At 38.7% G+C, this 24,028-nt stretch overlaps 1 protein-coding gene across 4 annotated transcripts in view; it reads right to left on the bottom strand.

Annotated features, from left to right (window-relative positions):
• cicb (capicua transcriptional repressor b) overlaps positions 1-24,028 on the bottom strand; it is a 68,506-nt gene that overhangs the window by 14,566 nt on the left and 29,912 nt on the right. For 2 of the 4 annotated variants that reach the window (XM_005173513.6, XM_068214094.2), the window contains exons 1-13: positions 18,704-21,030; positions 17,902-18,051; positions 17,479-17,635; positions 16,399-16,507; positions 12,918-13,100; positions 12,679-12,811; positions 10,475-10,662; positions 10,267-10,399; positions 10,025-10,122; positions 7,078-7,921; positions 2,832-2,971; positions 436-596; positions 90-271 (exon numbers count right to left, since the gene is read on the bottom strand). In XM_005173513.6, coding sequence (XP_005173570.2) covers positions 90-271; positions 436-596; positions 2,832-2,971; positions 7,078-7,921; positions 10,025-10,122; positions 10,267-10,399; positions 10,475-10,662; positions 12,679-12,811; positions 12,918-13,100; positions 16,399-16,507; positions 17,479-17,635; positions 17,902-18,051; positions 18,704-18,755 — 2,530 coding nt within the window. In that variant the 5' untranslated portion in view covers positions 18,756-21,030. Of the gene's footprint in view, positions 1-89; positions 272-435; positions 597-2,831; positions 2,972-7,077; positions 7,922-10,024; positions 10,123-10,266; positions 10,400-10,474; positions 10,663-12,678; positions 12,812-12,917; positions 13,101-16,398; positions 16,508-17,478; positions 17,636-17,901; positions 18,052-18,703; positions 21,031-24,028 lie in introns of those variants that run through there. The other 2 variants (XM_005173512.6, XM_002664811.8) reach the window with 1 other exon arrangement.

Genomic DNA, 24,028 nt, shown 5'->3' with positions numbered 1-24,028 from the left:
TACATATGCAAATGTGATCTTAAAATCGATAAGCAGCATGACTGACCAAAATAGCAGCATTTGAGTACATCAAATGTGAGTCCACTGACCTGCAATCAGCGGCTGCACCAGTGTCTGTCCCGGATGAGCGATAGCTGCAAACGTGGCCAAGGGTGAGGAAACATATGCAGATCCAGGTGCTGCTGAAACTGTCTGAGACGAGGAGCCTGTAGTTGAGGGAACTAATGGCAAAGGAGAAGGAACCCCAGGAGTGGACTGTACATAAGTGATTCTGTGGGAGACAACGTGATGTTCAGATTAGGCAGCTTTTAAAGTGAGCACAGCAGGGCAGGGTTACTCTCAAGTGCTTCTGTGCTTCAGGAGTGTAGGAGTTGCTGAGATAAGAGTGGTGGAGATGTTTGTGTGTGTGCGGCTAGGTGAGAGCGGACATTTTACCTGGTAGGTGGAGGCGGTAGCAGCACGGTCTGAGACGGGGTAGAGCCTGGGGCCACTACTGTAGCTGTTCCCATAGTAACTGAAAATGGGCTCCCAGGCTGCACTGGGCCTGCAGAGGGGAGCTGAGACTGCACAACGGGCATCGGAGCGATCTGAATAATCTAGACAGAAGAAAAACAGGAAAGCAAGCTGATTAGGTTGATTTATTACATTAATTTCAAACAGCAGTTTTTTTATAAGTTTCAAATGAGGCATTATTTAAAGCTGCCATATCCTGCATTGATTCAATAAGTTATATTGTTCTTTGTTATGACAATAGTAGATTTGTGCCTTAAAAAAATCTCCAAATATAGTTTAACATGCTCATTTATTGCTCCATAAAATACCCGTAGAATCAGAAGCTCAATATTGACCTTATTTGGAATGGTCATGAATATTAATGAAGCAGTGCTCCCTCTCCCCCACACATACACGCGCACACAGAATGATATACTCTGAAATAAATGCATGTATAATATTTTAACAAACGGAGTGGATGCCTTGTATAAAATCTTTTTAACTTAAGTGGTGGAGAGGTTTATTTCATTTAGATTGAGTGAATCGGCTTTCTAATATAAATCACCAGAGTAACCTATTTTGTGTTGTGGATAAAATTTGAATGAAACTAGACGCTATAATGTAACGCTATAATGTAAATGTAAACACAGCCAGGAATTAATATCGACCTCTGAATAAACGGATGACATTTAAAATTGTGATTATTTCACTTCAGAGAAATCACTATAAGAGTGGAGTAGTAATAATACAAATTTTACGATAAACATAAGTTAACAAAAGGTACAATTAAACATAGCTTATGCCTGTTCGGGGTCGAGCTGAATAAATTTATAATCTGCATATCCCACATTTTGTAGAGATAAAGAGTCGACTCCAAAAGAGTCTATTCCTCGACTCTCAATGGTCCTAGTACCGGAATCGACTCCAGGACACGATGAATCGACTCCCAGTCAAACCTGTTTTTTCAAAACTTCTTGAATGAAGCAGTTACATGCTGCAGTTATAATGCTCATTCTCGGGCATGATGAACACCGAAGGCGCCCGCTTTGAATGCTTTTGCTTTTGAATTTCGTGACCATGGGCACTTTAGGCTATTTTAGTGCTGGCATAAGGTTTGCTTTCATTTTCAAATTCCTATAAAGCACACATTTTTGCATTTTGTTTTTTTTAAATTATCTACCTGCAATGTCAAGTTTGCTGTGTTATAAGTGAAATATAGTAAATGTATGTGAAGTTGGAGCAGATACTATTTGCAGATCGACCACTTATTAGCACAGCGGGTAAAATTAGGATGTTATGTTATTGCCTGTTGCTATATCCTCAAGTAAAAATTTTAATTAACCCATGCCTATTTCACAAATAAATAAATAAATTAATTAATTAATAAAACAGTAATCATAGTGACAAAACTAGTCAAGATTTATTTATTGACACAAAATCACTTGACTTAACCTCTAATGTTCATTCTTCTTGTTTATTTTGTAGATGACTACAAAAATACATCAAATAAAAAACATTATAATTATAGCAAACGAAATTAGTTTCAAAAAGAGGATATAGCTGAGGTTAAGTGTTCAAAAACAGGTCTAACTTTTCAAATGAACGAACAAATTGCACAAAACAGTATGTAAAAGTATAGTAATAGGCTATTTAAAAGTAGAATACACATATTTTAAACAGAGCAATAGGCTTTAAGGTCTGGCACGCTGCTTTTAGTTTTTATATTAGTTTTGTTAATGCATGAATATTTAAGTTAAATGTTTTGTGTATGGAGTTTAATATTTATGGTCTTTAATCTAAAATCTAGCTATTCTGTTATCTTATTATTTGACTATGCCTAGGTATACCTAGATTTTCTAGATAAGGACTCTTTAAATATGCAGTTATTTGCATACATTTCTAGCAGTCTTTTCAGTTTAAAAAAAAATGTGACAAGCTATGTATGCACTCCCTCTGCATAAAAACCCTTCAGAATACAGATATGAATTAAACTATGAGGTACGGTTTAAGTGGAGAAGAATTTGAGGTTTACAGCTCAATGCTGGAGAAAACTTATTTAGCGAACCTTAAAAAAAATATGCATTTAAAAATCTTTAAAAACAGACACAAATGAATAAAGTACAGCAAAAGAAGCACTGTAAAGAGCATTTGAAAGTTTTCTTTACATTAAACTGGAACAAACAATATTATGAAAAGCCAAAAAGCCTAAAATCTCAAAATTGACAGGTAGGAAGAAACAATGTCACCTTAAAACAGGTGATAAACTAAATCGATGAAAATGAATAGTTTCCATCGGATACTTATTGTCAAGATAATGCTGCAGAAATCTAAGAAGTCACCTTGCTTCCTGCCTGTGCTCCATTCTGAACAGGAAGAGGAGGGGCTACCAGGGGAAACTGCGGAGACGGGGCAGGAGCAGCCCTCACTGTTGCCATGGGAACCAGCATCTTGCCCTGCAAGACTGGCGACTGTGTTTGCACTGCAGAAGGAAACAAAAAAAAGAACAGAGTGTTTAAAATAATTGTGTCTTGCACAGACCGTCTTTATCTGGCACAGCACTGAACTATGAAGAACTGGAGCTGCAGAACTCCAGGCAAACATGATGATGGCTCTGAGCCGCAACACCATGAAAAAAAAGACAATAGGCAATTTCACACATCCAGCCTTCTGCAGTAAAAGAGAAGCCATAGCAGTTTTTTACATTCAATACAAAACTGATGGTATTTGTTTATTTGTGAATTTGACAATACCAATATTGATGCTGATTTGAAAGCAGGTATGTGAGGTACATTTTTAAATAATATACATTTTTGGCAAAAAGATCATTACAAGTTATGGCATGCTGCACACACGACACATGCTGGCCGCAAATAGCCATGGATAGACAAATAAGAATTTTTCAACAAAAAATGCAATACTATTGATATCTTTTTATATTATAGATCTGATTAAATAAACTAAAAACAAAATAAAATGTGCACGTTTGATTTTTCATACTCATAAATTTTTTTTACTTAATTTTTCCAAGACCAATTTTAGTTTTTTAATAACTCAGAAAAGCAATATTCAGAAACTCCCTAGACCACCCCAAAAAGACCCTAAGCATTATGGATGCATGAAAAACTACATTTTGTAAAGAGGGTTTTAGCATGAGGTTGCTCATTAACTGTTTCTCCCAGTCACATGACACAGACAAGCTAAATACATTAAGAGTTTTTTTAGAACAAGCTTTAGGCAAAAAAAACTACTGAAAACATCAAAAAGCGATAAAGCAACCTACATTTTTCACATTTGAACATTGAGCATAAGTAAAACTATTGAACAAGTAGCTTTTGAGTTCTGATGAACCGACAATGCAGTATCTATTATGTCCATTTGTAAAATGAACAACTTAACTAGTAAAAATGTGAAAACATTTGGAATCGTGGAAATATGAGAGAAATTGAGGTCAACGCATTGGCATACCTACAACATACCTACCTACCTACATACGCTACTGTCGACTGTGCTCATTATCTGTCAGAATCAAAATCTCTTTCTCTGGGTGCATGTGTTCTTCACCTTCAGCTTCTCTGATCTCTGTTAGTGGTGTAACGGATCACAAATCTCACAGTTCGGATCACACTATGGTTTTTGAGTCACGAATCGGACCATGTTTTTGGATCAGCAAAAAACGGAGAAGACAATGTCATTAGCTTTTTATTTATACCAAAATATTACTGCAAAAACCATTTATTTTAGCAAACAAAACGTAGAACCTGTAATTAACTTAAAATAAACATCAAGAAAGAACCAGCTGAAAAAAAGGAAAATGTTTAATGCGTAAAATGATCTTTGCTACTGTTGCTGATAATGCTAAATATAATAATCTAATATCTTGAACAACAGATCATATTTATTTTCAATAATGATACAAAAGTTCACACATAAAACTTTGTTTCATTACAGGGGGATCATTTTTGAAAACCTATTCAGTGACAAAATTTTGATGGTTGTTTGTCGTCACCCATTGGTTACACAATATAATTACTAACAACAATCACCAACATCAAGTTCTATTAAACAGTGATTTTAATCTTTACCATAGATATCAAGTGTTTATATATGAACTATAAACTGTTCTCCCAGTTCTTCTGTGTTATTTAATTGTTTGTAACGAACTGAAAAAGTGTAAAAACTGAATCTCTTTCGCTCAAATGCAGATTTGAATGCAGCACTTCGAAAGATTCATAAACATATGCAAGTCATTATCATTTATGTTGCGCGGGTTGAATTGAGATCCGGATCTCCTAAAGTTTAATTGTGCAGATTACACTGAATGCATTAATCCAGGCTAAACAAACAGTAACCGAAAACACTAAGACACTAACACTAACCTAATAAAGCATTTAGGTTGGTCCGACCACAACTTTTTCCATCATCATTATATTTTACAGGGAGGCCAAAATGCTTTAAAACACGTGATTTGAATGACTTGGAAGGCGATCTCTCTCTGCAATTGCTATAAATGTTGGATTAACCTACAAGTTCAAAAAAGTTATTAATCTGTCCATACAAATAATGGATCAACTGTGATTCGTTACACCCCTAATTAGGGTTGGGCCGATAGACAATGCCTTCGTCCATCGCCGACGGCTAATAGACAACACGATGCTGAGCCGGCATCGCCGATGCTCCGCCCTGCCCCCCTCGCAAACCTGCTATGCAAACAAAAATGATCCACATCCACACCATGTTTTACCTAGCATTTCTGAACAGCCCTCCCTCTGCTGAAAACGCACATCATGTGACCACACACACACACACACAAATGTAACTTAAAAGTAATGTTTTATTACAATTTTTTATTTTTATTTAATTTTACTTCAAATTTCGAATGGTTGTCATACATTCGCTAAAATGAATCACCATACAAGTGGTGCTCACTGCAGAGCCACACACACACAGCCACGCGCTTCTCTCTCAGAGCTCCAGAGACAGAGAGCAGTGCACGTCTTTATTAAGGTTATACTGCTGGATCGCATCTCACTACAGTTGTTAAATCTGATATTCAGACATCCTAAGTCTCCCGAAAGTCCCGGGAGTCTCTATGCATTTCAGGACTCATAATGGCCGCAAACAAGTGATAATCTCCCAGAAATCACGTGTCTCCCTCCCGGTCCTCAAATAAGTCACGCACCCTTATCACCCCCAGATCCCTTCTCGCTCTTCAGACACGTCACGTGCAGTCTATCAACACCCCCCCACCCGCTCTTCACATGATGACGATGCCATCGTCCATCGCGATGTTTCACATTAGACATTGTACGATGTAGAGCTGCACAATTAATCGTTAAAAGATCGCGATCTCGATTCGACCCCCTAGACGATCTTAATCCAGCCTTTCTACGATTCTGTCAATCATATTTTCAAGTTCAGGAGAGAAGAAAAGGCGGCTACACGAGTGTTTTCACATGCTCACACGTTGCTCAGTGACATTGACACCTCCAAATGATGTTAAATGAGTCACATAATGTATTTATTAGGTATAAATCACCTAAAAATGTCATTTTTGTCTTCATATAATGATGTTTTCGCGGCCGGGAAATAACACGTGACGAGCTGCTGACTGTAAGCTGTTATTACAGAGAGGGCGCGCGCTCTACTTAATGACAGACGCCACGCGTCTACTTTAGTGAACAGAACCTGCATATGTTGCGAGTAACAGGTAATACAGTTGTAAATAATATTCAGTTTGTGGCACAGAGTGATCGTTTGGGAGCCGCGCCTGAAGTATGAACAAGCACTTAGCAGTCAAAATGAAACCGAAAGTGTGCACTTCATTTCAATGATCATATCGCATTATGATTACGGCAAGCATTTGAAATGTTTTTTCTTTCATAGTGAACCCACAGTTGTGCATAAAAATAAATGTTTACAGTGTCAGTATAACTACTCTAGCCTATATATTGTTGAATATAATCTGATAATGGCAAATGTCTGATTTTACCAGTGAATAAATATGGCTAATATGACAGATTGCAAGCATATATCTCAAACATAATAATTCAACATCATAATTATTATAAGTAGAATAGAATTATTTATAAAAACCAGTAGACCTACAAATATTATTATTATCGATGTTGTGCCATAGGTTTGTTTTTAACCATACCTTTATTTTAAATATACAGAATCGTGAGAAAATCGTGATCTTTATTTTGAGCAAAAAAAATCGCGATTCTCATTTCAGCCAGAATCGTGCAGCTCTAGTACGATGCCAAATTGGTCCACATCACCCAACCCTACCCCTAATCTCTATTAACATTTCCTTTATTTACTTTGTAGTATAAGGTTGCAAAGCATTTTGTATGCAAATTTGGACATAAATCAGTAAAACCGAAACAAAAGATCTCTTGGTTGCCGATTGCTTGTTTATATCAGTTTCATTTTCTTTCCAGTCGATCAGTGCAACCCTATTCACAAGAAAATCTGTCAATTTTACTGCAACAAGACAAAAACAAAACTTTATATGTGAAAGTGACTATTACTTTCAAATAATGCCTTTAACAGATATTGTAGTGTTTCAAATAAAAGTGTCCTCACCTCTGGCTCCTGGACTAACTACCCCCACAGGACTGGAGACGTATCCTGACTGCTTTCCGTTGGCCAGTGTGGCGTGAGTGGGCAGAGCTGTGGGCAGGGTGAAGATACTGGTTGGCTGACTGGCCTGCTGAGGGGAGGGGCTCTTGGGATTGTTGGCAGAGAGGGTAGGGAGAATGTACTGGACCTGTGTTATAGGTTTTTGGCCTGATGAGGGAGCTAATGAGCCCGAGGGGAGAATATGTGACTGTAGCACGGGCAGAGGCAAAGGACCATTACTATGAGCTGGGGAAGCTGGGTTTTGTGAAGGAGGAGGAGGCGTGACAAGTTGTACAGCGGGTGGAGCCTGAAACGTGCCTCCCAAAACCAGATTGGTCACAAGTCCCGCTTGACCAGCTGGTGCATTTATAGGACTGGGCGATGATGAGGAATAGTACCCACCACCTCCAGCTGAAGCTGCTGCTGTGTTTCCTGTGGCACCATGTCCGATAAGAAGTTGCGTTTGTGGCGGGGCGAGTTTCCTGTCATGTGGCGACTTGCTGGCGATCGGCACCGGTGTGCTGACCACAGGACGCACCACGTTAGTGACCACAGTGGACGCCACTCTGACCGCTCCTAGCATTGATGACACTCCCCCGCCAGAACTGACCAGGATGGACTGACCCGCAGAGGGCTGGGAAGCACCTCCTTCACCTTCCCTTTGTTCTCCATCACCTGCCTCTATTGTTCGCTTTCTCTTTGAAGAAGTGTCGCTGAAGCGTCGAGAAGTGGGATAGGAGGAGAGAGACACGCTCCGACCATGACCAGGACCGTAAGATGAAGAGCAAATAACTGGAGCAAACACCCTCTGATGCCACGCAAGTGAGAAAAAAACACATGCAAAAACACATCCATTAGCCAAAGAACTCAAGCATATGCAATGACACAGTTCTTTTACCGGTTAATAAAATACTGTGTAATAGCCTTCTGTAAACTTCATTAATAATTAACCTCGGAAAAACGCTCAATGACTACAAGCAATTTTCTAGTTCTTTAGAGAGCAGACTGTTCTAGATTTTACACTATTTTGCAGGGCTGTGTTCATCTTAAAGGGATAGTTCACCAAAATTGTGATTAATATTTTCGGATTCATTAAATATTCATTTTAAACATTTGGAACAACAATTCAGCGCACTAAGAATTTTGATTTGAATGAAAAGCAGTTAATGCATCTATTACAAACACAAATATTAGCATGCTGTCAATACAGCTGATGTTTTCCAACGTTTTTTTTCCCACTGAACCAACTATTGGCCACCACTAAAAGTGAAAACTGTCCAATCTATGAGATTTAAGCTAATGGACACATGCCCAAAGATTAAAGCAAAATATAACATTATACATACACTCATTGGTCACTTTATTAGGTGCACCTTACTAGTACCGGGTAGGTACTACACTGAAAAAAATTATTCAAAGATGATTCCTTGGATTTACTCAATTTATTTACGTTAAGTGGTTGTAAACAATTTAATTGTGTTGAATTTAAACAAACAAATTAAGTTGAACATTATTCAATTTAATTTGATTGTTTAAATTTAACACAAATAAATTGTTTGCTACAGTTCTGCATGCAACACTTTTTTCAGTGTAGTCGCAGCAGAAATCAAGACCCATCAGACCAGGCAACATTTTTTTCCAATCTTCTGTTGTCTAATTTTGGTGAGCCTAAGTGAATCGTAGCCTCAGTTTCCTGTTCTTAGCTGACAGGAGTGGCACCTGTGTGGTCCTCTGCTGCTGTAGCTCATTTGCCCCAAGGTTGCACTTGTTGTATGTTCAGAGATGCTATTCTGCATACCTGGGTTGTTACAAGTGGTTATTTGAGTTACTGTTGGCTTTCTATCAGCTTGAACCAGTCTGGTCATTCTCCTCTGACCTCTGGCATCAACAAGGCATTTGCGGTCACAGAACTGCCCCTCACTGGATATTTTCTTTTTTTTTGGGTCATTCTCTGTAAACCCTAGAGATGGTTGTGCATGAAAATCCCAGTAGATCAGCAGTTTCTGAAATACTTCCACCATCCTGTCTGGCACCGACAACCATGTCATGTTCAAAGTCACTTAAATTACCTTTCTTCCCCATTCTGATGGTCGATTTGAACTGCAGCACAGCAACTTGACCATGTCTACATGCCTTAATGCATTGAGTAGCTGAGTGGCTGATTAGAAATTTGTGTTAACAGGCAGTTAGACAGGTGTACCTAATAAAGTGGCCATTGTGTGTATCTAGAAATCACTTAAGTCGAACACAATGAAACTCAACATTTGATCCCACTGACTTTATGATTTTTAAGACAAAAACCAAACCAAGTCAAAAAAGCAGTCTATTGGTTATGCTCCAATGAAGAAACTACTTATCTTTTTGGTGACCTTGATTAAATCTTGTTAAATCTAGTTACAAATTGTTTTGATGTTAGAAATTTGCTTTAAAGAGCAGTTGGACAGGTGTACCTAATAAAGTGACCAGTGAGTGTAGATTACAGCATTTTCATTCAGCCTGTCTGGCATTTTGTTGCGCAATTGGTTTTATAAACAAAATAATTTGCAAAAATCAGACCACATTTTGTGATAGCGTGAAGAGGATATAATGTACAAAGTTTCATTAGCACAAACGCTTCAGTTGTCCATACCCACACTGTAGTGGATAGAAATAAAATAGATGCCAAATAACAAAATGAAAAACACAGTCCATTGACTTGTGCTCTTTTCCAATTAGTTTGTAAAAATATGATAGATCTGTGTAAAGGACTGACTTCAATCTTAGTCGTTGTTCACTGATAATAAACTCGAAGTAGCCTTAAATCTAATTTCCAAAAAAGTATAATCAAAAAACACATCATCAATCCATTTAAGCAGTATGTTTTTTTGTTCCTTTGTAAAAATCAACATTTGTCAAATATGTAAGCTGATACCTTGCGTTCTCCTTCATCTCCGGATCCATTTTCACTGTCACTGTCTGTCACCCTCTCCTTACACTTCAGGTCAATGGAGCTGCCAGGATACGAGTCCTCTGAAAAACCCCAAGCAGAATGACACAATTCCTCATAAGCAAACACAAACGTCTTAATGCTGCATGACATCAGAACTTGCTAACGTATATTTAGAAATGGATTCAAAGACCTGAAACTGTCTCCGATGACAAAGTCTGACTCACCGATGACGTCATCATCCCCCTCTTCTTCACATATAACCATGCGCTCGTCGTCACTCGTCATGTCCTCGCTTACCCCCCTCTGCGTCTGGGAGAGAGCACCCCGTCCCCCAACCTGACTGCCGTCACCACACATCTAAAAATACAGCAAGAGTTAGTAGAGCCTAAAAACTGCCAAAATTTGTCACTTGCGCAAACATACACGTAATACCTGTGCAAGCTCAGCGAGTGCCTGTGGATTGCCTCTCTCGCTCCTCTCCAGACTGTGCATGGCGCTCTGAGAGAAAGCACGAGGACGGGTCAACTGGCCATGCCCCTCACCTCCAACTCGCTCTGACACGCTCACCATGCCAGGACCCATACCTTTGAGCTCCATCCCCATTGACACAGATGGAGGTTCTGAAACAGAACAATTTAATATTATTTTGTGCACTCATAGTAAAAAAACTTAGCAACAGGCAACAAAAGTGCAACAGTGTCTATGCACATTTTCAGCAGTCCTGCTTCTAGAAGTATTTGTCCCATTATTTCTTCCAATAGGGATTTTCAAAGTCTTTATTGAAACCAAATACCTACTAAGTTTTATTTAAACAGAAATTGGTCAAAGAACATGCAAAATGTACAAAGATGGTTTAATCATAATTTCTGAGTGTAAATTAGGTCAAAAATAATCACAGTATCATGTTTCATCTCATTCAATATTGATAATTTTTTAATATTTTTAATAATACATTTAGGAATATTAGGATTTTTTTATTAAACCACTTTATTTTAATTTATATTTAATTTAACATTACTAAGGCAAATAGTTTTAATAGTCAAAAATATCTGATCTCTTTACAATAAAATAAACACAAGTGTTTAAAAGACTCTTAAACTTGATAATTGAAATGTTACAAAGTGTGTGCATTGGTAAAGGTAGATCAACATCTGTAAGGTGTGAATATTAATGATACAATAAACCTCAAACACTGTAAACAAAGCTAGTTATGAGAATCAAATCTGAGCTTTCAAGTAAAGGAACCAGCCATCATTATTCAAATACATACTAAAACTTACAAATTGTGAAGTTGACTATATTACCCTCTATGCTAAATACTCTTTCAGATGGGGTGCCAGTGGCTGGGATGCAGAAGAAAAGAAACCAAAAAGCCACTCGGGTGACATTTTACAATCACCTCATTGCTGCTACACGGCACTCATTTCTGCATGTGTTCTTTTTCTGACCTGAAGTGACAAACGTGAGCGTGTGGTGTCCTTCACCATTTTCTATGGCATCTCTCGTAACTAGGTTATCGTTTTCTCAGAGGATGACAAACCCTTGCTGTGCTTCCGATACAAGTTTATGGAGAAAAGTAAAATGCACTGCAGTGTTTGGGTGCGCTGTGTTTGTCTGAGGTAATTAGTCTGCCATTATTACTGAAATGTGTATATTCTATACAAAGTGTGAACCAGAACTCGATATCGTGGTGTGCTCGGGGCATTCAGAAAAGTTCAGCTGTTTTTCAACTAGGTGTACCTGTAAAATCATGCATACCACATGCGCACCGCTTACACACCATGTGCACGAACGGACACGCTAAGCTTATTGGTAGGGCCAGACAGAATCTGCGGACATTTCTTGCTTTTTCTGTGGAGAATTTTATAAAGAGAATCTGTGGATTTATGCGGAATGATTTTAGGATTATCATAACGAATAACTAAATATATAATTTAATAAATTAAGAATAATACATTTTTTAGTTTTTATTTAATGTTTACAATGCAAATCCAATTAAATCCACTTATTTGGTAAACAAAGCAAGTCTCACATTTTATATATCTACTAAAAGACAGAAAATATTATTATAACAATAAAATTTGTGAAATGAATTTAAAAACTGAATAAATATAAATTTACACACATTTATACATGTACATACATACACTCAATAATGGGCTAAAAATCCGCAGAAATCCGAGCGCGCAAATTCCGTGTGGGCCCACTTATTGGTAATGCTTCCAAGGCATGTGCTCAGCTGAACATTTTAATACAACTATAGCACTTAATACCGAAACTTTATACTGAACCGCCCAGTATTCCCTCAATTTAATGTGTCTATCTTGTCTTTCCTATAAATATTGATAATAATTATTACTTAAGATATTTTGCTAGTATTTTCGTACAGAAAAAAACACTGATATATCAAATATGTAATGCAATAATATAAATAATATATTTAAGTAAATAAAATAATACATTAATAAAATATAAAATTATAATTAAAACTCATAATAGTAAAAACCTTAAATTAAATTTAAATTAAAAACTTTTTGAGATATTAAAAAAAAGATAATAAATATTGAAATAGATCACAGCTACTCAAACTGTGAAACTATTTTAATTGAAGAGGCACGTGCTGCTCTGTTCCACACCTGTGGTTTCTGACATGCTCCTCTCGCGGATGTCTTTGCCTCCTGGAACACCACGTCCCTCGCTGCTGGATTTCTTTCTGTCCTTATTACACCACTTCCAGTCAGGATGTGCCTTAAAGTGTGCCTCTTTTACCTGTAAATGAGTGGCAGAGACATTTGCAAAGGGCTTGAGGGACTTAATTGGGTTATTTAGGAGTCTCAGCATGCGTATCTGCCAGTGTGAGAAAAGTTCCAGTAACCTGAAATGCGAGGTCGTGGTATTTCTGTTTTTCTTTGGGTCCCAGGGCGTACCACCACTCTCCGAGTATTTTGCTGACAGTGCGGTTGTCCTGATTCGGGTGCCTCTGATGAACCAGCGCGCGATGCCGCTTGCTGAAGATCATAAATGCATTCATAGGCCTCCTGATATGATCTTTTTCCCTCTTTAAAGTAAAAGAACAAGAAGGAATGATTGAACATGCCTGAACGATAGAGTATTATTATGAAAAAATACACTACTGTTCACCTGTCCATAGTTAGATTATGTAATACATATTCCCATTGTGTTTACATAAAAATAAATATTTCATACATTTTAGACTGTAAACAATACACGCAAACACGGAAAGTGATATCTTTGATGTAGCATCCTTTCAAGGCGACTGCCCATGAATGATGAATCAACGCTTTCTCTATGACATGAAACATACGCTTCAGCATTAGCCGGGTGGTCTGTTGATTGAGCCTAAAACATTGATCGATTTCAATTTCAAAACAGAATCACTGTTTAAGTGTAATCATTAAGTTAATGGTTAAAATAATGGCTCAATCATAAAGGCCCTTGTCATCACCTACTGACATCGCAATGTAATGGGCTTAAAGGGCTAGTCTTAAATTCTGTTATTAATATTTACTCACCATCATGTCATTTTAAACTCCTGAGACCTTCGATCAACTTCAATAGACAAATTAAGATATTTTAGATGAAATCTGAGAGCTCTCTCATTCTCCATATACAGCAACATTCAAAGTACAGAAAATGAACCAAAAACATTCCATGTGGCTTCAGTGGTTTAACTTTTATTTAAAAAAATTGAAAAACTGACTTTTTTCATCAATGCCTTCTCTACCACATTAGGTAATCGTGGTGCGCGTTTACTATAGGTAGCACAGCATATTGCCATTAGAGTCAGCAGAACAACAATCATCATATTGCCCGCATTAAATGCTCACATGTGCGGAAGTGAAAGAGAAGACGTTGGCCTAACAAAGTCACTTTTACGTTTTTTTTTTTTTTTTTTTTTGGTGCACATAAAGTGTTTTTGGAGCTTGGTATGATTACAATTGAACCACTGAGGTCACATGGAATGTTTTTTTTTGCTTCCTTTTCTGGACACAAAAAAACATCTTGGGACAGTTGCAGTCTTTGGAGGATGAGGGAGCTCTCAGATTTAATCTAAAATTTCTTCATTTGTGTTCTGAAGATGAACATGAAGGTGAGCAATTAATAACAGAATATTCATTTTGGGTTGAACTAACCTTTTAAAGCCTAACTAGTGTATGCAAAGACAAGCCGGTGCGCTGAAACTGCTGTAATACAGTCCATGGCACAAAATGGACTAAATCATAAAACTACTTTGTGATGGAAAGCAGTTTGAAACATCTTAAAGGGTCACGAGACACCAAAACACATTTTTTGAGCTGTTGACAGTCGTATATGTGTCCCACACTGCTAAAAACACCATTAGGAAACATCTATTTCACTAAAAAGTGAAAATTGGTTGTTTTTGCGTTATTTGGAGCAAATTTGTACTTCGGGTTTGAAACTAATTTTTGAAGCTGCGTCACGGCCATGAGATCTTAGCGTATATTCCAGCATGTAGACTGGACGTCTGTACTCGGGAGTCTGTACCTGAGTCTGCTGCATTCTATCATGAGTAAGACTTGGTTCAAACTAATCAGCGCGCTCTATTGTGTATGCGGTGCAATTTCATTAATATGCATGATAGCATAAGTCTGCTTTTACCAGTGACAGTGTTCAGACGGCAGAGAGACGACACGTTGTGTTGCCAAAACAAGCGTGGAGTGTTGCTTTTATAATTTGCTGCAGTAAAGGTTTTGTTTTCATTTTCTCTCTATGAGAGCGCAACTGGACTCTCGTGTGGATTACAGTGCATGTGACGTTCGACAACAATACGCGTCTAATGAACATTTTTTTTACCTGCAAGCTTTTCTCATTGAAATTCCTGAATGAAAGAGAAAACTGCAGTTGAAGTCCACCATTTAATAATTTGTCAAAAAATTTGATTACTGATGTCCATGTAAACAGTCACTGTATTTCTCCCCTGTGTGTGTGTATGTGTGTGTGTGATTTGCCTTTGTAAAAATAAGCGTGTGACCAAACCGACACTCCCATTTTTACGCAAATTTTTTACAGACCCTCCCTCTTTTGCTCCTCTGACACTCCCCCCTAAACAGAGCTAGACACGCCCACTTTCCTGACTTTTTCCAAAGTAGAGGTGTGAAAAACCCAGCTGAAACAAGAGAGTTTCATGGCCCTTCACATTAATAAAGGGAATACACACATGTCAAATTAAAGGTTGGTATTGTATATTTATATACTTTTAACTTGATTATTACTTTCAATATGAAACTGCTACTTTTATCATACAAGAAGGCAAGCCAAGTTTATGTATATAGCCCATTTCATACAGAATGGTAATTCAAAGTGCTTTACATTAACAGGAATAAAACATAAATAAATAAAAAAAAGCCATACAAAAGTATATAAAAAAGACTTCTCTTTCCAATAAATATTTTTGAATGTTCCATTTATCAAAGAAAAAAATCCTAAAAATGAGCCATGGTTAGCAAAAGAAAAATATGACCAAAAACTGATTGCAACCACATGAATAAATCGCATTTCAAAATAACTTAAGGGTGCTTTCACACTAGCAGTTTTGGTCTGCAGCTGGGTTCATTTGACGTCAAAGTACGATACGTTTAGCTAGTGTGAAAGTGTCTTCTGAACTCGGGTGTGTACCCATGAACCGTACCGGAGTCCCCCTGAAAGAGGTGGTCTGGGGTACGGTTTGTGCGAACTCCGGTATGGTTTACTTCTGATATGAATGCAATCGTACCAAATAACTGAAGCAAACCACCAACTGTGCAACAAAATATAGTTTTTATAACGTTCATTTGTGTGTGATGTTTGTGTATCACCTACCTTGGTGACAAGCAGGACTGACCCAGTGAAAACAGTGACAATGTCTACTTGTCTCTACCTAAAACGACTTCTGCAGACATCGCGTGATGTTCTGAACATTTTTTATGTTTTTTGCGGCAGATAGACACAAGTGGCTCTCTGTATTTTGGTTTTAGTAATAAAACCAAAAGATTCAATAAAAGCAGTATGACCGTGATATGCGGTCTCCATTTTGGCGCTTTGTTTTCGTGGTCATCACCTAGCAACAGCTGTACCCAAAACAGCAGCTTGATGATGCAAGCGTACCGGGGTTCAGACGAAAAAAAAAAAACAGTGCGAACACAAACCAGTCGAAAAGGTGGCAAATGATTTAAGGTCCAGGCAATTAAACCGAGTGTGAAAGCACCCTTAAAAAAATAATGATTTAAAACATTCATACAGTATTTTGATCAAATAAACGTAGCCTTGGTGAGCATATAAGACTTCATTGGTAAACATAAAATCGCTTCTAGTAAACTACGAGTGAAAACGTTTACCTTGCCAGGACTGTTCTTGTCATCTTTGGGGAGAGCACTGAGGGACTGAGATCTACGCTTTCCAGGAGATGCAGAAATTGGAGGATCAGGAAGAACACTGGGGAAAAACCTACACATAAAATTGCCAGTTAATATTAAATATTAACCGAGAACAAAAATATCAGAGGGGATCCAGCAGTGTGCGCTGATTATCCCAGTATAACACTGACCGTCCCCATCCATCTCCAATAAGCATGCACAACAGCTCCCTCTGAAACTATCTCACTTTCCTCCTGCTTACAGCAAGGAATGTCATTCCTCGCACAAAGGAAGCATTTGATCCCAGCTGCCTATTTTTAACAAGTGTGACAACAACACGCCATCTTCATCTGAGATATTTTACTGACACATTAACACGATTCAAATCTACTTGCATGCACATTGCACTCGATTCTGACAATTGATTTTTTAGTTAAGCAAGCGCTTTGCTAGTATTCATCTGATATTTATTACACTGTCATTACAATATAGCTACTGTGGCACAAAACAGGCTCAAAATATCTACAAATTTCATTCTTGCCACCCTCAGGGTCCTGTGAAACAATACAGCAGAACGCACAGAGCCAATTACAGAAAACTGCAATGCACAGCGTCAATGAGCTACTGCTTTGCAGCCCACCGCCAAAATGCTGTAGAAAGCAGAGCTTTAACATGTCCGAAAAATCCAGAGCGCACTATTAAACTGATAGACGCTTCGCAAATGTCAATAACACCTTAATGCAAAGATAATACAATAAGCCTAACGGGTAAATCACATTTAGCAGGAACTGTAGCAGAGGACTAGCTGATAATAAAAGGAGCTTTATATGTGAATCATAGGAGAAGAAGAAATAAGCAAGAGAGGTGTATTCAGATGACAGTTCATTAATGTAAACTGCCGCTGGTTTGCTACTGTCATTCATACACAGAAACAAAGTGGAATGCTTTTGTTCTCTATTTCTTTGTGCTGCCATTGTCTCCACACAGAGAGAGACACCAGCAACAAAACACATTCAAACAGAATGACGCATCACACACACACACACACAGTAGACCACTCACGGATCATCCACGTCACTTTCTGTTTCGCTGTCAGGTCTCTCTCGCTCCGCATCCTTCTCTCTCTCTGGAGGGAGTTCGTCAGCGGAGGGAGTGGGGCGCGAGGAAGGGTTAGGTGCTCCCTCTATAATCTCTTTCAGCACTGACCCGCTCTGAGACTCTGGAAGAGGAAAAGCGACTCATTCATTACGGCATCTTTAATGAATCCCACCAATCTGGCAACCTCTGAGGTCAATCGTTGCACTGGGTAATGGCTAAATTACAGCGGCTCGAGTTACGGAGAGTAACTGCAGATGTGACAGACATATCAGTGTGTGGACTATCCCAGAAAATATGATTCTAAATACAATCTAATCGTAAATGTATTGTTATATAATCTGACACACAGTTCGGCTAATCAGACAATGGCGGTGCAAAGTGAATTACCTTTCTTCAGAGCGGCCGTCTGCGGATGGCTGACAGTTTGTTGGCCTTCGCCAGGTTGAGCCGATGGATCTGATTGGGTGGGTGCCAGGAAAGGGACCAATGAATGCCAAGGAAACACTGGAACCGATCTGGGCTCAACATTAGTCCACACTACAGGAGAAAATAACAGAAGATTTATTCTAGACAGCATCGAGAACAGGTCTTAAAGCAAATCACAGCCGGCAAAGACAAACTTTTTATATCTGCTAAGCCAAAAATATTATATCTGACTACTCACTACAGTTGCCAAAACAGTTATGATATTTGATATTAGTTAGATATATAATGATATATTTGGATACCTAACTGTTATCTCTAAATAAATTTCTAAACTATTTGCTATTTGTGTCATGAAGAGACCAAAACAACATGCCAACCATATGCAAGCCAAACATTTAATATTATTATTTATGAACTATAACTTAAATATATCACAAATATTTGAATATTACTGAATTAATGCTGCATAATATTGCTTCACAAACATCATACGTTGCAAAAATGTTAAGGCAAACGGGCTGTCATGAACACACTGAGTGCGTGAACATATTGTTCCCGACTGATATTAAATCAGACAATATTTGGCGCCAAACAATCATTTCCAAAATAATAAGACTCTGGAACAGCATGTTCATGCGGCTATTCTGCTAGATACGATACAACATTAACGTTAATTTATTTCAGCCCCATATAAGAGTTCGCTTTTTCTGTCAAACGTTATATGAGGAAAGTAAATCAGAAGCGTTGAGTAATAACGACTGACCAAACATGCTGAGTCCTTGGCGAAGATACTGCGGGCTTTCCGATGAAAACATGGTTGAGTAAGAGGCTTGAAATACTTTTTGTTTTTAACAGAAAAAAAATCACAAACATGTAATATTAAATAGAGGTGCTGTTTCAAGCGTTCGCCTTATTTAAAGTAAAAGAAGTCCGTGCGATTAAAAACGAAGTATCCACATGATGCTTCTTCCAGACAGGTGATGAAAATAAGCGGCCATAGCCGATGCTGCCAGCATCCGTTTACTGGAGTTTCTTCATGTTGGTACCAAATGTTCCTGTAATGTCATGCCGTCCTGTAGCCACTCCGATCTTCAGTTCATAAACACGTCCCTCTGTATTCTCGGATTTGTTGGCTCGGACTTTAGCTGGGTGATATTCGGGTGAAAATGATGACAGCGTGCTATCAGGTACCGCACTGAAGACAGTCAAAGCGCAGATTTTTCACAAATGACGATCTTGGCGTTAAAACACATTCGTGGACACAGTTTCTATTATGTAGACTGTTGAGGACCGTAATGCGGAAACGGGTTTGGTTTTATTTGGATGATGTAGTTTATTTTTGGTCCTGTTTGCCCCCTCCTCGTCTGAGCTTGTTTACATTGACGGAGAGCTGCGGGGATGAATGGGTTAAGTAGGCCTCTCGGTCATCCTCGGGCTCGAGTAGTGCAACAGTCCGCGACCTGAGCTCACCTCAGCCCAGGGGGGTTTACATGTACAACACCACGGTTAATAATTAAATCGTTAGCAAAAAGAATATTGATTGCGGTTATATAAAATGTAAAGAGCATCAAAAAGCAATGCTAAAACGTGAAAACGGTTAGCTCGGTTAAATCGTCGTGAAAACGGGAAGCCCCAGATTAGCAGGCTAGCTTGGTCTTGGTGCTACTACACCCGCAGGACGAGTGAAATGTATTCTTTGGGTTGCGACACACAACGACTTATTTAACAATACAAAATATTAATGAAATACAGTATCCTTCAGGCAGGGAAATGATATCAAATGTTTAATAATGAAAGGCCACATCTGTCTTTTTCACGTGGTCACGATTTTTCTCTCTGGCTGTCTGTCAGTGCACTTGTATCAGACCAACATCCTGTTTCACATCACATCCAAATGAATCAGCCACCAAAGCTCTGATTGACAAACCCGTTATATTACATCCCGTCCAGCACACAAGCAGTAACCGGACTCATTCTGAACAGCCACTTTGGTTCTGGGGGCTGCATTTGGGAGATCCGGACTTGATTTCAGCAGCACGGTTCCAGATGAGCCCGTCCCCTCGGGAACGCCCCTGGTCTCGCATCCGCACCGCCGGCCGCTTCCACAGAACCCGTCCTCATGTCACGGCGTCAAACTCAAGCGCTGCTCGGAAAACACCCGATTTCGCGAAAAGGGAAGAAACGATAGTGTCTGGGAGTGAGAAGGTACCAAAGCCAGGGGTCTCAAGTGAAAACACTGAGACAGACAGCTGGTTTCAATAGGCAAACAACACCTGTGCAGCGCCCCAGACCAACAGTCATTAGTTACACTGTAGTAGCGCTGTAGCTGACCGATGTTATTACTCTTCGTGGTACTCTCTTTGAACAAAACGAGCTAACTATTTCTCCACACAACTCAATATCCAGTATAATAGCAGCATATCATATTAATGTGAGAAATGAAAGCCTGTAGACTGCACAAGCATCCTCTAACGTTACTCCAAACCGCATCGTGCTCTCCTGTACCACACACTCTCCCTTTATTTGGGTCTGCTTCAGCATCGATGGGGCTTTAAACCCCAGCAAACTGAATTCTAGTTGCAGCGAGTTGTCTTTTAAAATGCCTGCTCCGACACCCCCTCCCTTGCACACATCCCAGCCCCAAAGAGTCTCATCCAAAAGGCTAATCGTGCGGTAAACTCCTCACAAATCGTGAATCTAGCTCGAAATCCGCTAACCGACAACACGGGCTCAAACTCAGCCGTGCCCTGAAACCCGTGGCGGGGAAATACAAAACAGAAAAAAAGGACAGAGATGATCCGGCGCAGTGCTGTTGTGATGAAATTGTAATAACAGCCCCTAAAGTCCAGTGCGGCTCTCCTGCAGCAGGGTCACTTTCGGGTCCGCGGCGGCTCGCGCGCTCCTCTCCGCTCGGCTCGTGGGTGTCCGTAGTAAAGAAGCCGTTGTCTCATAACATCATTCAACTGGCCACGACTCTTCCCTCGATTTCGCTCTCCTCTCTGGTTTCGCAAAGCCGTTCTTTCTTTCTCTTTCCCTCCCTCTTCCTCTTGTTGTATAGTAGGCTGCCCTCTTTCGTTCTCTCAGCGTGTCAACCTCGCCCAGCCCGTGACCCGCCTTTTACTCTTCGAAGGCTTTCTGTGATTGGTCTACGACGCAACCTATCGTAAGACAACGCGACGCGCTGATTGGCGGCCGCGTGCGATGGAATGTCAGTCATATGCAAATCCGGATTTGCCTTTTGGCTTCTCACTGGCCGCGGGTAAATAAGGAGCTAATAAATATTGAACAGACGAGTGAATCTGGGGCATGACTTTACGTGGGTTTTCGTCTCGTGATATGTACGCCAACTGTGACGTTGATGCTGCCGCGCGCTACTATAACTGGCAGGGCTCGTCATAACAGGCACTGTATGTATTCCGGGATCTGAGTTTGTTATGGCACCATTTTGTGACAGATTAATCAGATTTAAATTCTCACATCACCTAGACTGGACAAGTTCTTTTCTTTATGACTGTAGTAAACGTGTACTACCATGTGTGCCCATTTCATTGAAGAGGGCGCTGTGTATATACATAATAATTATATTAACTATAAATATACATCACCTACTGTATTTAATAAAACACTTATATATCATATAAAGTAAAAAAAACATCTAAAGTAATTAATATACATTTCTTTAAACTAATAAAATATAGTTGTTGTTTTTTTTAAATGGACACAAATACAGTGATGTTTGTATAAACAATACAAGATGTTGCTTAAATTGTCAGTTCACCCAAAACTGAGAATTCTGTGATTACTCGTTGTGTTGTTTAAAACCCTTTAAAGTACTAATGAAGATTTTTTTTCTTTAGTGAAATCTGACGGATGTCTGTCCTTTCATCAAAACTGAATTTACTTGAAACCCTGATGATTCAAAATATACTCACAGAGAGGAAAAAATCTATATGTACTGAGCAGTTTAATCTGGATAAAGATTTTATTTAGGCTTTAATTCAAATGTGAGTTTGCCAACAAAGACTCTTTAGTTTTTGGAGTGTGAATTGTGTAAATGCTGATCAATATATATTCATTTCAAGCTTTTCATCCAACAAAAAGTTCTTTACGGTGGGGGAAAAGGGTTCTTTAGATCATTAAATTGTTTATCACATTATTAAAATAAAAATTGTTCAATAAAGCAGGGGTTCCTAAACTTTTCAGCTTGTTTAATTTTTATCAACCACACTTAATGAGGCAGGCGGGCACAATGTTTAACATCACAAGACTATTCTTGGTTTATTTTTGGAGGTCGTCCTCTATATTCAGTCGTGATCTTTATTTTTAATTTATGTGAGAGCCATAAAGGTGTCAAAGTTTAACATTTTGCTGTAAAATCTAACCAACACTATTGCTGCGCCATTAATCTAGCGTAAAACCCCCAGGGGTCGCAATTCAATGAAAAAAATAATTGAAAGGCTGATGGCTTTTTATTGGCATGTTGTTTTTTATGTGACTACTATTTACATCTTCTGTAGGTTATAGATAATATATGATAATTCTAATAGTTTAATAAGATAAATCACCAAGCGACCCCCAGGGGGTCCCGACCCCTACTTTGAGAACCACTGCTTTAAAGAACTGTTCGCTAGTGTTCTTTGGGAAACCCAGACAGGTTTTCCTGTTGAAATCACTCTTGGTTCCTCCTGGGACCTTTATTTTCAAAAGAGTATGTTTGTTTGTTGATTGTAAACCAATGAGGTTCATTCTTGTGTATCAAAGAGCATTCATGAGCTTCATCAAAGATGAAAGATGCTTGTCCTCACACATCAATATCAGTGGTGTTGTAGTTTCAGTTCAGTGATCAGTGTTTATTTGTGAATAAAAGCCAAAATGACATCTGATCATCATATAAAGCATTAATGCCTGTAAGTTGAAGACTTTAATTAAACATCCTCATTTATATGGCTTTATTTCTTTATCTTTTTACAAATTATTTGAAGCATCAGTTTTGGATGAATAGACTTTAATGAAGGGACAGAAATCAGTGGTTGTAATTTTAACAAGGATGCAATCCTGGAATTGATATATATGTTGATCCTAACCAAACATAACTAAGTTATTCCCAAAATCAGAGGGGATTGTTAGTTCACAATTTGTTTAAAATGATGTTGAAGCACATATCTCTAACTCTAAACCTAAACTTAACTGTAAACTTATCTCTTAAATCGGATTGGTTGATTGTAATGTAGTTCCAGGATCCACTTGATCAATGAATATGTCCTTGGTTAAATCATAACCAAACAAATCTCCCATATTGACATTAAAGATATCTCCATGTGCGGTCAGAAGCTAAAAGTAAGTATTATAGGTTAGGAATGACAGCTGTGTCTGTAACTGAAGACAGAACTTTCGTTTTGAGGTAAACAAACTCAATAAGGAAACTCAACACATCCACTTCCTCTAAAGTCATGCACATCACTTGCAGTGCATATGAATTTGCCAAAATAAGACTCAATGCAAATGCAAACATAGCTGATACCACATACTAATGCAGCAATACTCTTATTTTTAAACACTTAGTTAGTTTTGGTTTTTAATTCTGATTAGCTGAACTATATTCTATAAGTGATATGCACTCACTGGCCACTTTATTAGGTACAATCAACTGCTTGTTAATGCTAATTCCTAATTAGCCAATCACATGGCAGCAACACATTGCATTTAGGCATGTAGACATGGTCAAGATGACCTCCTGCAGTTCAAACCGAGCATCAGAACGGAGAATGATGGATGATTTAAGTGACTTTGAATGTGGCATGGTTGTTGGTGCCAGACGGGCTGGTCTGAGTATTTCAGAAACTGCTGATCTACTGGAATTTTCATGCGCAACCTTCTCAAGGGTTTACAGAGAATGGTTCGAAAAAGAGAAAATATCCAGTGAGTGGCAGTTTTGTGGACGCAAAGCCTTGCTGATGCCAGAGGTCAGAGGAGAATGGCCAGACTGTTTCAAGCAGATAGACAGGCAACAAATAACCCAAATAACCACTTGTGACAACCGAGATATGCAGAAAAGCATCTCTGAATGCACACCACCACGAACCTTGAG

Source organism: Danio rerio, chromosome 16 (assembly GCF_049306965.1).
Source record: "Danio rerio strain Tuebingen ecotype United States chromosome 16, GRCz12tu, whole genome shotgun sequence".
In the NCBI taxonomy this organism is placed as follows: Eukaryota; Metazoa; Chordata; class Actinopteri; order Cypriniformes; family Danionidae; genus Danio; species Danio rerio.
Note: the sequence above shows the minus strand (reverse complement) of the source record. Positions and strands in the feature narration are given on the sequence as shown.